Source organism: Stigmatopora argus, chromosome 3 (assembly GCF_051989625.1).
Source record: "Stigmatopora argus isolate UIUO_Sarg chromosome 3, RoL_Sarg_1.0, whole genome shotgun sequence".
NCBI classification, from domain to species: Eukaryota; Metazoa; Chordata; class Actinopteri; order Syngnathiformes; family Syngnathidae; genus Stigmatopora; species Stigmatopora argus.
This window is the reverse complement of record NC_135389.1, coordinates 4,105,163-4,121,192: the sequence shown is the minus strand read 5'-3', so window position 1 is coordinate 4,121,192 and position 16,030 is coordinate 4,105,163. Positions and strand designations below refer to the sequence as shown.

The 16,030-nt window shown below is 44.4% G+C and overlaps 2 protein-coding genes and 1 long non-coding RNA gene across 4 annotated transcripts in view; 2 read left to right on the top strand and 1 right to left on the bottom strand.

Annotated features, from left to right (window-relative positions):
* The window catches only part of ldhd (lactate dehydrogenase D), a 33,770-nt gene extending 30,446 nt beyond the window's left edge, over positions 1-3,324 (top strand). The window contains exons 11-12 of the mRNA XM_077596538.1: positions 1,239-1,350; positions 2,191-3,324. Coding sequence (XP_077452664.1) covers positions 1,239-1,350; positions 2,191-2,398 — 320 coding nt within the window. The 3' untranslated portion in view covers positions 2,399-3,324. The remainder of the gene's footprint in view (positions 1-1,238; positions 1,351-2,190) is intronic.
* Positions 1-6,496, bottom strand: part of LOC144071438 (uncharacterized) — a 28,074-nt gene extending 21,578 nt beyond the window's left edge. The window contains exon 1 of the long non-coding RNA XR_013299631.1: positions 6,026-6,496. This is a non-coding gene — a long non-coding RNA (uncharacterized LOC144071438). The remainder of the gene's footprint in view (positions 1-6,025) is intronic.
* Positions 5,807-16,030, top strand: part of znrf1 (zinc and ring finger 1) — a 29,732-nt gene continuing 19,508 nt past the window's right edge. Inside the window, exon 1 of one of the 2 annotated variants that reach the window (XM_077596543.1) lies at positions 5,807-6,790. In XM_077596543.1, the coding sequence (XP_077452669.1) occupies positions 6,388-6,790 (403 nt within the window). In that variant the 5' untranslated portion in view covers positions 5,807-6,387. The remainder of the gene's footprint in view (positions 6,791-16,030) is intronic. The other variant, XM_077596542.1, reaches the window with a different exon arrangement.

The following is a 16,030-nucleotide window of genomic DNA, read 5'->3' as shown; positions in this document are numbered from 1 at the left end:
CCCGAGGAGAAACCCCTCCGATGTCCGTAGGGATATGATTTACCTACTCGGCGGGCCGGATTAAAAATCCTAACGGGGCATATATGGCCCGCGGGCCGAGGTTGCAAAACATTGTACACACACGATCCGGGGGCGGGGCGAGCGCGCGAATCCCGTTTCAGCGAAACCTCCGTTCGGTGGAACGTCCATTCGGCGACCTGTCCGTCTGTCAAACGTCCGTCGGCGAAACGTCTTTAGGTGAATCATCCGAGTACCAGAAATTAATGTGTTTCAGAAGTGGTTTCGAAACTTGAATTGTTTTTCAGTAATGAAACATTTGGCAGCTGAGAAAGCATAAGCACACGAAAATACATGCAAATTAACAACTTAAAATGTGTATTTTTGGTCAAATATCTATCCAACGGGTGACCCTGTGGCGCGAGTGGTTAGCGCGTCGGCCTCACAGCTTCAAATCCAGGTCGCGTCCACCTGTGTGGAGTTTGCATGTTCTCCCCGGGCCTGCGTGGGTTTCCTCCAGGTACTCCGGTTTCCTCCCACATTCCAAAAACATGCATGGTAGGCTGATTCGACGGAGGCTAGCAGCAAAACTCAGGTCGAGGTACCACTGTATAAAGAGGGAAAAAAATTAACATCTCATTTTGTTCGAGTTTTTTTTAAACGTTTATTTATTATTAAAAGTAGTGGTGGAATCAGTAGTCTTCCATCTTTTCTAGAGGATAATAGCAATTTTATTAAAATGTTTCATTCATCATCGGTTCAGTAGTGGTAAACATTAATTTGATGCACCTGATTTGCTCGCGAGCCACAGAGTGTGGTATGCCTCACACTGACTAACGGGAAAAAAACACTGAAAAAATGCAACACTCTGCCCAGTGCTAGCAGAGACATTACACGAGGGAGTTGCGGAGAGAGAGACAGTGCTCACTATGTTCTTATGAGCAGCATCTTGCGTCCGCTGTCTGCTCGTATATCGAAATTTGTCTCGTAACTCGAGATAATTATTGGCTCGAAATTTTACTCGTATCTCGAATTGCTCGTATGTCGGGGTGCTCATATGTCGGGGTGCTTGTATGTCGGGGTACCACTGTATTCTAGGGGGCAATAATTCCACAAAGTGTTGCAATGGGTGAAGGTTTTTATTGTAACCATTCAAGTAATGTAATCAGTTGATTGTTCTTTTTCCTGTAGTTGAAGAAAAATAATATTTCAATGTTCTGCATTATGTAATGTTCACACAGGTCCCATTGCAGGTCATGTAGGTGATGGAAACTTTCACTGCCTGTTGGTATTTGATCCTAATGACCCAGAAGAACTTCATAGAGTCCATCTATTCAGTCAGAGCCTGGCAAGGTGATGTATTTTTAAGAGCTGCATTTGAGATGATTCGTTAGGTCGATGGTCAATAGATTTTACCTTTGGTCTATGATTTTACATTGTGGGATGTATGAGCATTACTTTCAGGGAAATTGATATGCTAAAATGACCATGTATATAAAAAAGAAAGAAATTAATTGGCCTGAGAGCTTTGAATTAAATTGAATTTCTCCAAATCCAATTTTCTTAAAACCATGTTGACACTCCTGTATTTATATAGGAGGTAACCCAGCGGGAGGTTGGATAGAAGGCAGCCCATTGCAATTATCATATTTTTAAGATGCACCTGAGCATAAGTAGCCAAAAAATGCTAAATGAAAGGAAAAAAACATATAAAAGTCGTGTTGTGGGCGGAATTGTATTTGATTTTTTTTTTTTTTTTAAAGAATAGACTCTCATATAAATTGTTCATGTTGTAGAAACAATAAAACAAACTTGATATCTAGTTCGCTGCCTGCCCTGGCGTCCGTGACCTTACAGGGCTTTTTAAAGATATATGTTACAGTCACGCTCAGTTAGTGTCCAAGGTATAGCCATCTGTCCGCGCCCAGTGTCTAAAATATTGGAACGAATCGAGTTCTAATGTTGAAGTTGTGTTTTCCTACTGCTCCTGATTGCACCGTGGGAGTGAGCAGAGGTAGGGGACGAGAGACGAGTGGAAGTTTTGGAGAGAGATGTTTGTTGTTGTTCGCGTCAGCCATGGCGGACAGTAGCCGTGTAGAAATCTCGTTAATTCCAAAGGCTTCACATCATCCACTTTTTTTCTTTTTTCTTTCTGTCTCACCTGAAAAACTAAACTTTTCTCTTACTCGGCAGACGGGCCCTAGCCATGAACGGTACATGCACAGGAGAGCACGGAGTGGGTTTGGGTAAGCGAGCTCTGCTTTATGAAGAGATGGGGTCCATGACTATGCAGGTGATGCAGAACATCAAGGACACCCTTGACCCAAACAACTTAATGAATCCAGAAAAGGTTTTACTGCCACGAGAATCTTCTGTCAGTCAAGTAACCAAATTGTATTGAACATTTGCAGTACACAGGATGAACATTCTCCCTCTAAAGTATTGGCAAATTAAAGTACATTGCTTCATATTTTACTATATAATTAAAATATTTACTTTCACAACACCAGATGAATAGCTAGCTACAAGGCAACATTTCAATTGTAATCAGTTTAACCAGGGCAAAGCGAATTGTTCCCCGTAATTTTTACTTGATGTGACTTGCTTACACGGTAAAATATCAAATGACCAGCACAAGGTTATCAACACTCAAATATGTTTCCATTAATATTTAATTCATTGAATAAGAATTGGGTGGGTGGGCCGCATGTCAGCCTCACAGCTCTGGAGTTCTGGGTTCAATCCCAGGTGGGTCCTCACTATGTGGAGTTTGGATGTTCTCCCCAGGCTCGCATGGGATTTCTCCGGGTACTCCGGTTTCCTCCCACATCCCCAAAACATGCAGGGTAGCCTGGTTGAACACTAAATTTACCAATTTCGTCATACGCAATTGCTGGGTATGATGACAATTAGGCTTTTTTGTCGAGTCAATGATGATGACAAAGCCTATGTCCGATATTATTATTATTATTATTATTATTATTAAATTGCCCCTAGGTATGAGTGTGAGCGTGTATTGTTGTCTGTCTCCTTGTGCTCTCCGATTGGCTGGCCATAGATTCAGGGTGTCCCTCGCCTGGTGAACATAGTTAACTGGGATTGGCTCCAGCACCCCCCGCGACCCTTTTGAGGACAAGAGGTTCAGAAAATGAATAAATAAGAATTCATCCTTTTTTTCCTCCTCCAGCTGTTAGTCATGTTCTGCAATGTCTCCCTCTGCTGTTGACCTAAATTTATTTCACGTTTATCACACCTTTTGTAAATTGTCTATGATTATTTATTCAATACTAATTGTGTTCATTGATTAAATATTTCAATGTGTCCAGACCAGCTTCTTTTCTTGACATCATTATTTATTTACCAAAATAACAATGTGTGTAATCCTAATAATTTTGCATATGGTGAGAACATTACCAGCGAGGTGTTTGTGAAAAGGTTAAAAGAGAAATCATAAGAAATATCAACTTGAATAATAAATTAATTGCTTTTTTAACTTATCATTTTCCTCTGCACAATCCAACCACAGCAGGTACAGTGGTACCTCGTCATACGACCGTTCGTCATACGGAATGCTCGTCTTACGGGGGAAATTTCGATCGAATAATTCGCCCGTGATGCGGTCAAAGTTTCGTGATGCGACCAAGCCAGGTTGCCATGGCATTTTTTTTGGCATATCTTTCGTGTATAACAATATTTACGAGCACCGGATGAGCTATTCAGACCAGGAAACGCACAACGCGCATGCGCGGTGAAAAGAGGGCTTTCTGGGTAATGAAGTATACTCGTGCGCACAACGCCGACAGGCAATGGCACTAGGCGCCGTTCGAGGGGATGCGAACACAGATGCTACAAGCTAAAAGGAGCCGCTAGCCAGCGCCCCCGAAGCTCCCATGCGAATCCAACAAAACCACCCAGAGCTGCCACCCAGGAACGTGGCGCCCTACGTTTTTCATCCAGCCGGAGATATTCGCACTGCCCCACACCTCCGGCTACCCCCTGGATGAACTAATCCGCGTTCCAGTGACAGCTCTAGCGCTGCTGAGGGTAATCCTCAAGCGCCTGAGGTGGCCCAACAACAACAACAACATGAGCAGCGGCGCGATCGCTGATAAAAGACTGCTGCTCGTTGGCAAGTGGTCGTGCGTTATTCGATTGTGAGGACATTTGTGTGCATCATTTTCGGAATATTTTGAAGGGAATAGTACGACAGCAAACAGCCCATCGATAGCGAACGTGAGGGTGGAGTGTTTGTTCCGTTTACGAGTGCGTTGTGTGGAAGGAAAAAAACGAAGCCCCCCGCCCCTTTTGTGCCCCTCTCCCCTCGGCGAAATCTGCCCAATTTTAGTTAGATTAAACACTTTATTTCTATTAAACCACTCGTTATTTATTACTTTGTCAATATATGGCGAATTATAAGAAATAAAACTTTTTTTTCAATCCAATATCCTGTTTCTGGTGTTTTTTTCAGAGAGTTGGAACGAATTAATTTGTTTCCCATTCATTTCAATGGGAAACTTTACCTCGAGTTACGAGTAACTTGTCATACGAGCTCAGTCACGGAACGGATTAAGCTCGTATCTCGAGGTACCACTGTACTTGTTTGATATACCCGAAAGTTTTTTAAAGGGTACTTTACAATCTTTTCCTTTATTTTGTCCTATTTAGGGATCACTGCAATTTGTCATACATTTCTATTGAAGCCTACAGGGGGTGACAGAATAAGGGAAACAACTTTAACATTTTATATACATACGTATATATGTATAAGGTGGGGTATCTAGGTGAGTGAGTGGTTAGCACGTTGGCGGGAGACCTGGGTTCAAATCCAGGTTGATCCACCTGTGTTGAGTTTGCATGTACTCTGGTTTCCTCCCACATTCCAAAGACATGTATGGTAGGCTGATTGGACACTCTAAATTGCCCTTAGGTATGAGTGTGAGCGTGAATGGTTGTTTGTCTCCTTGTGCCCTGCGATTGGCTGGCCACCAATTCAGTGTGTCCCCTGCTTCTGGCTCGAAATCAGCTGGGATAGGCTCCAGCACCCTCCCGACCCTAGTCAGGATAAAGCAGTTCAGAAAATGAGTGATGAGATGAGATGTATAAAGTGTTTCCATTATTTTGACTCCCTGTATGTTATGTATCCTTATCTTTTACAATAACTGCTCCCGATTTCCATTAAAAAAACACCTACCAACATTCTTTTTGGCCTCCCTAGAACACCTTTTCTTGCAGCTCCATCCTGTACAACAGTTTTTCCGTGTTAATTTGGCTGCCATTGACGGCTTAAGACGTCCAGTACATTTTGACTGGAATGACTGGCAGCCTCCCAGTCAAAATGGATCAGGCCTCTAGTATTGCCTTCACCTGCACTGAAATATGAGCGTCCAAAGTCAGTCCCCCAAGTTTAAATTAATTTGTATTGTTGGTAGTTCTGAGCTGACTGGGTGGGGGGACACCCTGAATTGGTGGCCAGCCAATCGCAGGGCACAAGGAGACAAACAACCATTCACGCCCACATTCATACCTGGGGGCAATTTAGAGTGTCCAATCAGCCTACCATGCACGTCTTTGGATTGTGGGAGGAAACCGGAGTACCCGGAGAAAACCCATGCAGGCCTGGTGAGAACATGCAAACTCCACACAGGTGGACCGACCTGGATTTGAACCCAGGACCCCTACTGTGAGGCCGAAGTGCTAACCACTCATCCGTCGAGGCGCCCAGAGTTAAAAAATAATAATAATAAAAAGTCGCTTTCCCTGTAAAGGGACAACGTCGTACCCTAAAACTTTCCCGTGATGAGTTCGTAATCCTAGTAACTTCTAACGCATACAAAAACAATCCTCTTTGTTTTTTTTTTCTTGTCACTGCCTGCGTTTCCAAAAATGAAAATATCAAAGACTGGTGGCTACCAGATCGAACACAAAAGACATGTCTGATCTGAGATGAGACGGAAGCTAGGGAGCGAATATTGCAGCGCTGCTATTTAGCTGCCGCTTGCCGCCTGCCGAGGCACACCACATTCATCACCTGGGACAAGCAGGAGAAGCCTTGTACATGCGCGCCCGTCTGCGTGAGCCTGTCATCCTGGGATCTCTGCGTCATTTAGCGTGTCTGCCTCGTCCTGGTTCTGTCTGTGGGAGAGCTGAATCCAGACGCTCGCCCTGGCCGATGATCCGCTCAACGGGGACACGAGCTGTTGCGTCTGCACAGAGTCATAGCTGACGAGCTTGCGGAGTCAGACACAGCCGCGAGCGCAAGGAGAAGCAGGCAGGCGCCTCGAGGGGCAGACAAAAGCGAGAGGAGGGGGCGACAGCCTGTTACGGCTCCCTCGACCCTTTGCGGATCGAGTCGAGCCCCCTCCTATTCGACCAACAACCCCCGTTTGTTGGATGGGGGGGAAACAGAGCACGGCGGGGCGGTCCCGGGGTGCTTTTCCCGGTGTTTCCACGGATGACAGCGCGGTACCACCATCGGCCCACTACGGCCACTACCGGTCGAGTGGCACCATGGGCCTACGGAGCCGCTCGGTGAGCTCGGTGGCCACGATGGCCACGATGGGGATCGACCAAACACCCACTGTGCCCTTCGGCTTTTACACTCCCAGAGGCAGGGACTCAGATCGAGCTGGAGGAGGCTCAACGGGCATTCCTGCCGCCTCTCACGGAGCAGGCTACCAGGACGGTGGCGGTGGACGGCATCACGCCGACGGGGTGCTTTATTTGAGGTCCCGGGGGTCGCTGGCTGACACCTTGCCCCTGCACATCGCTCCCCGCTGGTTCAGTGCTCACAGCGGTAAGAGCGTTCGCCACACCTCCACGAATGACTGTCATCGAGCGTTCATTGTCGTGCATCACCCCATACGGTAGACATGAGCGGCGCACACATACACGACAGGAATCTTGAAAACAAACGGCGGATGGATGGGCTTTGAAGGGTAGCCGTGACCACACGTCGAAACCAAAACGTACATTGCATCTAAAATGGTTGTAAGTACCGTGCTGAAACGCATTTTGCCTTGTGACATGGGCAATGTGAAAAAAATGGTTCAAAATGATACATTGGATTTGCTCATTTTTAATTAAACTGATAGAGAAGTAATTAATGATTCATATTTATAAGTGTGGCTCTTACTCTATCTTGCATACTATAACATCATTATATATTATTTATATATACCTATACATATCATCTAACTTTCTGAACCGCTTTATCATATACGTATATATATATATATATATATATATATATATATATATATATATATATATATATATATATATATATATATATATATATATATATATTTATATATATATATATATATATTACTACATATAACACTATCTCATTGTACTTGTATAATGACAATAAAAAGCATTCAATCAATTGTATTATACAGGACGTACACTTCTAATGTTTATATTTGGCTTAAAGATGTAAACACTAGACCTACTTGCAAATACTCATAATATTGCGGTAGGTCAGTTTTGAATTCAACATTGTATATAAGCCCCTCCACCCCCTCCCCTCCTCAAAAGGACTGTTGCTTAGCTTCTGTTGGTCATTAACCTGTTGTGTGAAATTACACTAATAAGCCTGTGGCTAAATATGGCTCAGTCAATTAGCTCAATGATTACAGTCTAAGGAAGAAGGGAAAGAACCTCGACGAGGGAAAACTGTATGGTAGATTGAGGTGAATTTGTGAATTTTCAGTTAGTACAAAACCTTCATAACTATTACGGGTACACAAATTATAAGCCACATGATCCCAGTGCACGGCGGCCCGACGGTTGAGTGGATAGCGTCAGCCTCACAGTGGGAGACCTGGGTTCAAATCCAGGTCGGTTCACCTCTGTGGAGTTTGCATATTCTCCCTGAGCCTATGTGGGTTTTCTACGGGTCCTCCGGTTTCCTCCCACATTCCAAAGACATGCATGGTAGGCTGATTGGGCACTCTAAATTGGCCCTAGGTATGAGTGTGAGCATGAATGGTTGTTTGTCTCCTTGTGCCCTGCGATTGACTGGCCACCAATTCAGGGTGTCTCCCGCCTCTGGCCCAAAGTCAGCTGGGATAGGCTCCAGCAACCCCCGTGACCCTAGTGAGGATAAAGCAGTTCAGAAAATAAGATGAGAGATGAGATCCCAGTGGATGTTGGCTACAACAGGAGTGCAGAGATCCAAATGGGAAGTTTTGAGGTGCACACCAATAGGATGTACTAACATCTACTGCTGACGAAATTTAGGCCCCGAGGCTTTCATTACTGCAGTCCCTTGTTGGGTTCACAGCACGGGAATAACAAGTTGGATGTCAGCTGCACAGTTGTTGTGGCTTACTTGTCACTGATCTAATAAGTGTTAGGAATAGAGAATGTATGGAAAAAAGCTGTATGAGTGCCAGTCAGAAGTAGGGAAATGAGAACCCAGTAAAATAATAATCATCAACGTAAATATATCAATAGTTTGAGGAAGATAATGACTTGGATGTGGACTGGACACTATTGTGTTAAGGTTACATAGTGTTAACTATAGTGAATAAATTCTGGAACCTGCCATAACCCCTGATGCTGCTTGTATTCTGGGCTTGTCATCGATTACCAAAGAAACACAAATGCTCCCGCCTGTCAGAATGTGTGGTATAAGTGATATTCTCAAACTAGTTTGAAATGAAATGGTCATTTTAATGTTCTCAACTTTCTAGAGAAATCTCTCTGGTGTGAATACTCCAGTGAATGGTCATGAACAACTTATTTGACGTCAGCACCTGTCCTGGTGTATGGTGCAATCAGTGTCTGGTTTTCTTATTAAACAGTGTGTTTGGATGTTGTGGATTTATATAATTATTTTTTTGTGCTGTGTAAACTTTTATCCTGTATACAGTTTATATCAGGGGTCTCAAACTTGCGGCCCGCGGGCCAACTGCGGCCCGCGGGACGATAATTTGCGGCCCCCGTCTTAATATGAAAGATCGATTTTTTTTTTTTAATTTTTTTTTTTTTTTTTTTTTTTTTTTTAACCCCTTTCCCCATGATGGCGCCGTTTAAGTGGCAGCCAGTGGCAGTAGCTCTGTCCACTCATGTTTTTCTTGTTTTACAGCATGTTTTACATGAAAAATTAGAGGGAACATTGACATGCACCTGCTTGTGGCAGGTGTGATACTGGTGTGCCGATAGCGAGCAATGATGATGTCGTGACCGGATGATTCGCCTAAAGACGTTTCGCCGACGGACGTTTGACAGACGGACAGGTCGTACTAGTGTTTGTTAGTTTAATGATTAAATACAAATACTAGTATTTGTATTTAATCATTAAACGCTGTTTTCAGCTGGATTTGACCGAATTTGAGAGCATTTTGAGCCGTTTGGCGAATGGACGTCTATAGACGTTTTTTTGCCTCCATCGCGATATCATCCAGTATTTGTATTTAATCATTAAATGCTGGTTTAGGATGGATTTGACCCGATTGCTGTCATTTTACGGCTCGGTTCTGCTACATCTGCCTGCCCGAGAGTGCTTATTCCCGGACTGCCATTGATGGTAGACGAACATTGATTTTTACTATAATTTGGACAACACCGGCGGCGGGCCGGATTAAAAATCCTAACGGGCCGTATATGGCCCGCGGGCCGAGGTTGAAAAACTTGTACACACACGATCCGGCGGGGCGAGCGTTCGAATCCCGTTTCGGCGAAACCTCCGTTCGGCCGAATGAACGTTCGGTGGAACGTCCATTCGGCGACCTGCACGTCTGTCAAACGTCCGTCGGCGAAACGTCTTTAGGCGAATCATCCGAGTACCGATGATGTCGCTCACACTGGTACTCAGTGCGCTCAGGGAGGTTGTCTTTCTGCTCAGACCAACAAAAAATTAGAGGGAACTTTGGTTCGGAGCTGAATGAACCAATCACGGTGAGGTATACGGCTCTGGAGGGCGGGACATCGGCCGGGCTGTCCAGTGCCTCGCTCACTCACTCATTCATTCCTCCAATCAGCTGGGCGGAGGAGAAGCCGTGAGGCCGATCCCTCCGCTCGGCGCGCACACTCCTCCGCTGCTCTCAGCATAGAACTGAATGAGGCGCTATGATCCGTGATCCAGCCTGTGTCAGTGTCTGTAGCCATCTCCGCGATTGAAACGGAGAGCGAAAGTGCACATGCGCCACAAACCCGCGCGACTGAATGTGAAAGATCAACCCGAGACTCATTCCAAGTGGAAAAACATATTACAGAGCCCCAGAGATGTCTCTTTCAAAGCCTGCCGTGAAGAGAAAGGTCGGTGATGAGCACAGACAGTTTCAAGAAAAGTGGGGAGTGCAATATTTCTTTGTTGAACACAGGGGCACCCCGACGTGTCTCATTTACACTGAAAAAGTTGCGGTGCACAAGGAATACAATTTGAAACGTAATTGTACTATGAGACATGCTGAGGAGTACGAAAAATACCAGGGAGATGAGAGAGCCAACCAGGTTGCCAGTCTTAAAACACGTCTTCTGAGGCAACAGGATCTCTTCAAGAAGGCTACCAAAGACAGTAATGCAGCAGTCAAAGCTAGCTACGCCGTTTGTGAGTTGATTGATCCTGTGCTAAGTGATCCCAAATGGCTCATGGACTTGGCTTTTCTTGTTGATATCACACATGAGCTTAATGTACTGAACAAGAAGTTACAAGGCCAGGGGCAACTTGTCAGTGCTGCCTATGACAACGTGAGAGCATTCTGCACTAAACTTGTGTTATGGAAAGCCCAGCTCTCTCAGACAAACCTTTGCCATTTCCCAGCATGCAAGGCTCTCGTGGATGCAGGCACACCATTCAGTGGTGAGAAGTATGTTGAGGCCATTTCGAAGCTACAGGAGGAATTTGATCACAGATTTGCAGACTTCAAGACACACAAAGCCACATTTCAAATTTTTGCGGACCCCTTCTCCTTTGATGTGCAAGATGCCCCTCCTGAGCTTCAAATGGAGCTCATTGACCTGCAGTGCAACTCTGCACTCAAAGCCAAGTTCAGGGAGGTGAGTGGAGAAGCAGACAAGCTTGGGCAATTTTTGAGAGAGTTGACCCCCAGCTTCCCTGAACTTTCCCGAAGGTTCAAGCGGACCATGTGCCTTTTTGGGAGCACATACTTGTGTGAGAAGCTCTTCTCCACCTTGAACTTCAATAAGTCCAAGTACAGGTCCAGACTTACTGATGAGCATCTTCAAGCTCTACTGAGGGTCTCCACTGCTTCCTCCCTCAAGCCAAATGTGACTATGTGAGAAGAAGCGCTGCCAGGTCTCTAGCAGCAAGGAGTAGGCAAAAGAAGCCGTGTTCAGAATATTTCATGTTCAATGTTCCATTCAAGTTCAGAAAGTTAAAGGTTAAAGAGCTGTTAATACAGACATTTGAAACGGAATAAAAATAATTCATTTTCTCTACTTAGCCAGCCAGTGTATATCTACTGTATGCTCATTAGTATTATTTGGTTTTATATTACTGATTGATTTATTTTTTATTCATCTTTAAGTTAATTTATTTAATTCATTATTTTTTGTTAAAAAATAAAGATATTTGATAACGTTGGAAAGTTTTATCAGTGCTTTTCTTGTGGAAATCCTGATGCGGCCCAGTCTCACCCAGACTCGGCCTCTAGCGGCCCCCAGGTAAATTGAGTTCGAGACCCCTGGTTTATATAGTCTTTCTGTTGTATTGTTGGATATTTTCTATGTACATTATTTCTCTGCACCATTTGTGTGTAAATAGATTGTTTTGAGCTATACAGTAATCCCTTGAATATAATAGATAATGTAGACCAGACGTGGCCGCGATAATCGAAAAACCGCAAAGTAGGATCAGCCCTATTATTACAACTATACTACGGTTTCGTGCCTATTCAAAATACACTATTGCAAATATCAAGAAGTGTTTTTATTAAATATTACAGTTATAGACAAATAAAAAGACTAATGTTTTAATATCTAAATATTCCATATTCCATATAACAAAATGAAAATACTTTAAAAACTGTACTCACAGCAAAAACAGGTTAATGGGAGTTTTAGTCCAAGTCCATTATAATTGTATAATGACAAAAAAGGTAGTCCTCCTGCACAGTGCAGTAGAAGGAGGACCTTGAACGGCGGGCCCCATTCAACGAGGTACAGCTTTGCGTTCGGGAAGAAACAGTTTAAGAAGCAGTCATTTTGAAGGCTTTTATGATCCAGGCTTTCCTGTTGTTCATCCAGTAGACAGGCAGCATGACTTTATTCTTGTTTTTTAAAGCATTAGGATGGTCAAACTTGTAGATTAAGGTTGGCTTTAACATTAAGCCAGCAGCATTCCCACACATGATGATCCACACGTTAAGTTCATCTTTGAATAAGAATGTCCGTGAAGGCATCCTCATCCATGTTAAAAACTTGCTCCAACCATTCTCTTGAACTATATGAGGGAGCTCTTTCTCGACGGCACGTTTCACTGCCTCCCGGTCTACTGGCCGAGGAGGCTCACTCGCGGCAATGGAACGAAGTTGAGGTTTATCTTAATTGTCTTCGTCAGGAGATAAGCTATTGTAAAAGGTCTTGGCTTTGGTTCTAATCATGTTGGTATCCAGAGGACTCATTTTCTCCTGATAGGATGTTCTTCTTAACGATGATTTTATTCCACCTTCCGAAATGGAATCCGAACAAAAGGCCGTCCGTCTCCGTTGTTTTATTTGGCACGCCATTCTTCTGGATACGCAACCACCCTTGAGTGCCACCCATTTCAGCGTCGAAGAAGAAGCGCTTCCGCCATTTTTTACCGCCATATTCACCGCCATTTTTCATCTCCTGTCTTTCTCTTGCGAGTTTCAGCATGAATTTTGATGTTTAAGAGGCATTTTCAACGCTGATTCCAAATCCATACAATGCTGGAAAAAGCTTGGCGTAGTCTGTGCGATGTGAAATATATGTAATGTAATCCAAAGAAAAGGCACAACTCTGTTTGTATTATTATTCGTGATTCTTCTCTGGTGAAATTTAACTTCTGCACGAGTGCCACCCATCTCAGCACTGAAGAAGAAGCGGTGCCGTCACTTCCGCTATTTTTCACTGTCATTTTTTATCCCCTGTCTTCGCTTGCGAGCTCCAGTGTGATTTTTGAACTTTTTTTATACCTAAGATAAAAAAAAAACGCAATGTACTGAAGCCGGAATGTGGAAGCCGCAAAGTGGTGAAGGATCAGAGTATATGTACCTATACTGCATAAATTGGCTCTAAATTTGGATGGGCTCCCTTTTTAGAATAAAAAGAGACTGTAGGTATAACTATTGTATTTGTTTCCCGACAACATAATGCATTGTATTTAAAACATATACAAACTAGTATTAGTTGCAATCTCTTTATTTGGAAAAATGGCACCTATGCAAATTGGGCCTGTTTTTCTGGGGTTACCCTGTATCATGCTATGTTGAGACTATAGTCTTTTCTTGAATGTTACGAGGGGGTGAACAAAGAGCGTGGTTGGACCATTCATTCATCTTCCATACCGGCCATCCTCAAAAGGGTTGCGGGGGTTGCTGGAGCCTAATCCTGCTGTCCTCGGGCGAAAGGCAGACTACACCCTAGACTGGTCGCCAGTCAGTCTTAGGGCACACAGAGAGACAAATGACCATCCGCACTCCCAATCATGCTGCCACTAGCGGGAATTGAGCATGTGCCTGCCTGCATCGAAGTCAGGCAAGTGAACCTCTACACCACGAGGCGGCTTAGGAAACCTTAATAACTTAGACTGGGGAAAGTGACAAACTGAATGAACATATGAACCAAACCTTACATGGAAAACATGGGGGGAATAAGTAGCCCTGGACATGAACACAAATCAGGAACATTACAGGGTAGGGCAGAAACAGGCATGAACTGCAGCCGATCCAACAACAACTGATGAATACCTAGGGTTTAAATACATAGACATGGGTTGACGAGACAATTAGAAACATCTGGGTGACACGAGAGGCAGCGAGCAGGAGAGACAGCAGGGGTGGGGAAATGACAAATTAACTCAATGGGCAATCGCAAGGACAGGTCACACAAGGAAAAAAACCCAAACAACAAAACCACAACAAAAAATCATAGAACCAATACCTCACATCGAATAATGCAGACAAGACATGTTAATATAATCGATAATTAAAAAAAACATGAAGTAGGATCACTGTATTATACCTACTATACGTACTACATTGTTTTTGCGCCCATACAATATCAAAACATGTTAGGAGTAGCCTGCTATTGTTTCTTCCCGACTCTCGTTTGTCCCTCCTGCCTTGCCGTTGTGTTCGCGCAGCTGCGCGTGATTCGAAATTAGTCCCTGATTTGTCTATTTAAACCCCACTGAGTTTAATGTCATTGTTGGATCGTCTGCCTAAATTCCCTTACGATGCATCCACGCTACCTTGCTCCTCGATTCCATGTGTTTTCCCTAGTCCGGTTTGGTTTCATGTTTCGTTTCACAAGTCCTTGTTATTTTGTAAGGTCCCTCCTACGTTATTAAAGTTTTGGTTATGAGCACCATTTGCCTCGTCCTCACCTGCTTCCCCGCGACTGGGTCCTAATCCCTCCTTCCTCGCCTCGACGTCTCCCGTGGACGTAACAGCCCCCCGGACTGGCCACTGCCACTCCCACGCCTCGTCTAAGGCTGGCGCGGACGCCCCCCGGACTACTGAGGCAGGGGACACCCTGTATCGGTGGCCAGCCAATCGCATTGCACAAGGAGATGGACAAACACTCACACTCATACCCAGGGGCAATTTAGAGTGTCCGATACCATGCATGTTTTTGGATTGTGGGAGGAAACCAGAGTACCCAGAGAAATGTCACGCAGGCCCGGGGGAGAACATGCAAACTCCACACAGGTGGACCGACCTGGATTTGAACCCAAAGCTGTTAGGCCGACGTGCTCACCCTCAAGTCGCTGAGAAGCCCTGTGCAAGTTCTATAAGTGCCACAGACTATGGTCACACGGGGCTCGCATTTCTGATAAAAATCCACCTTCACAATGGCTTAGAAAGCTCTATCCTTGGATAAAAATGACGGCCGCTACTCGACATTTTTTTGGGAGTGGCTTCCACTTGCGAGGTTCAGCGTGGATTTTCACATTTTTATGAAGCTTTTTTTTCAGAAAAAAATCTGTGATTTAGTTGAAGCCGCAAAGTGAAGGATCACAGTACACGCAACATGATGGTACATCCACATTCACAATCGCAATTATTAAACATTAATACTAACACCACACATAAGAATTTGACTCGGTATATCACTACTTTGCGACAGTTTTAGCTTCTGCCATTCATCAGTGTCCTCTTGGTTCAATAGATCACGTGCTCAATACACATTCAAAGCAGGGATTGCAATGGCGTGTCCTGGTTAAACGGATTCATTTCCACTTCACCTCAGTTTTGATAGTGGATGTGCAATACCATGAAGGGGAAATGTCCAAGAAGTTTGTCCAAAGTAGAAAAGTATAGGGCAAACCGCTTGGTCAGATCCAGTTTGATCCCCTTCATTTGAAAATAGGAGGCACGGACAAATTTTCAGCATTTGTGAATCTGCTCAACGGATTAAGTAATTTCAGATGATTTTTCTTTTCAAGAGCCTGAATTTCGGCATTTTAGGAGGCCTGCTGGCCGAGTGGTTAGTGCAATCCCAGATTCGGATCTGTGAGGAAGGAGCTCTCGGGTTTACGTGGGGTTTCTCCAGATACCTCGATTTCCTCCCGCATTCCAAAAACATGCATGGTAGGCTGAATGGACACTCTAAATTGCCCCTAGGTATGGGTGTGAGTGTGCATGGTTGTGTGTCTCCTTGTGCCCTTGGCTGGCCACCGATTCAGGGTCTCCCCCGCCTCTGGCCCGGAGACAGCTGGGAGTGGCTCCAACACAGGGTTTAAATAGACAGACAAGGACGGATTATCAATCACATGCAGCTGGTTACGAGAGGAAGGGAATCCCAGAGGGACACAAGAGCCGAAAAGCAAACAAACCAACCAAAACATCAAATAACCCTAACAGATGTTCTTAAAACA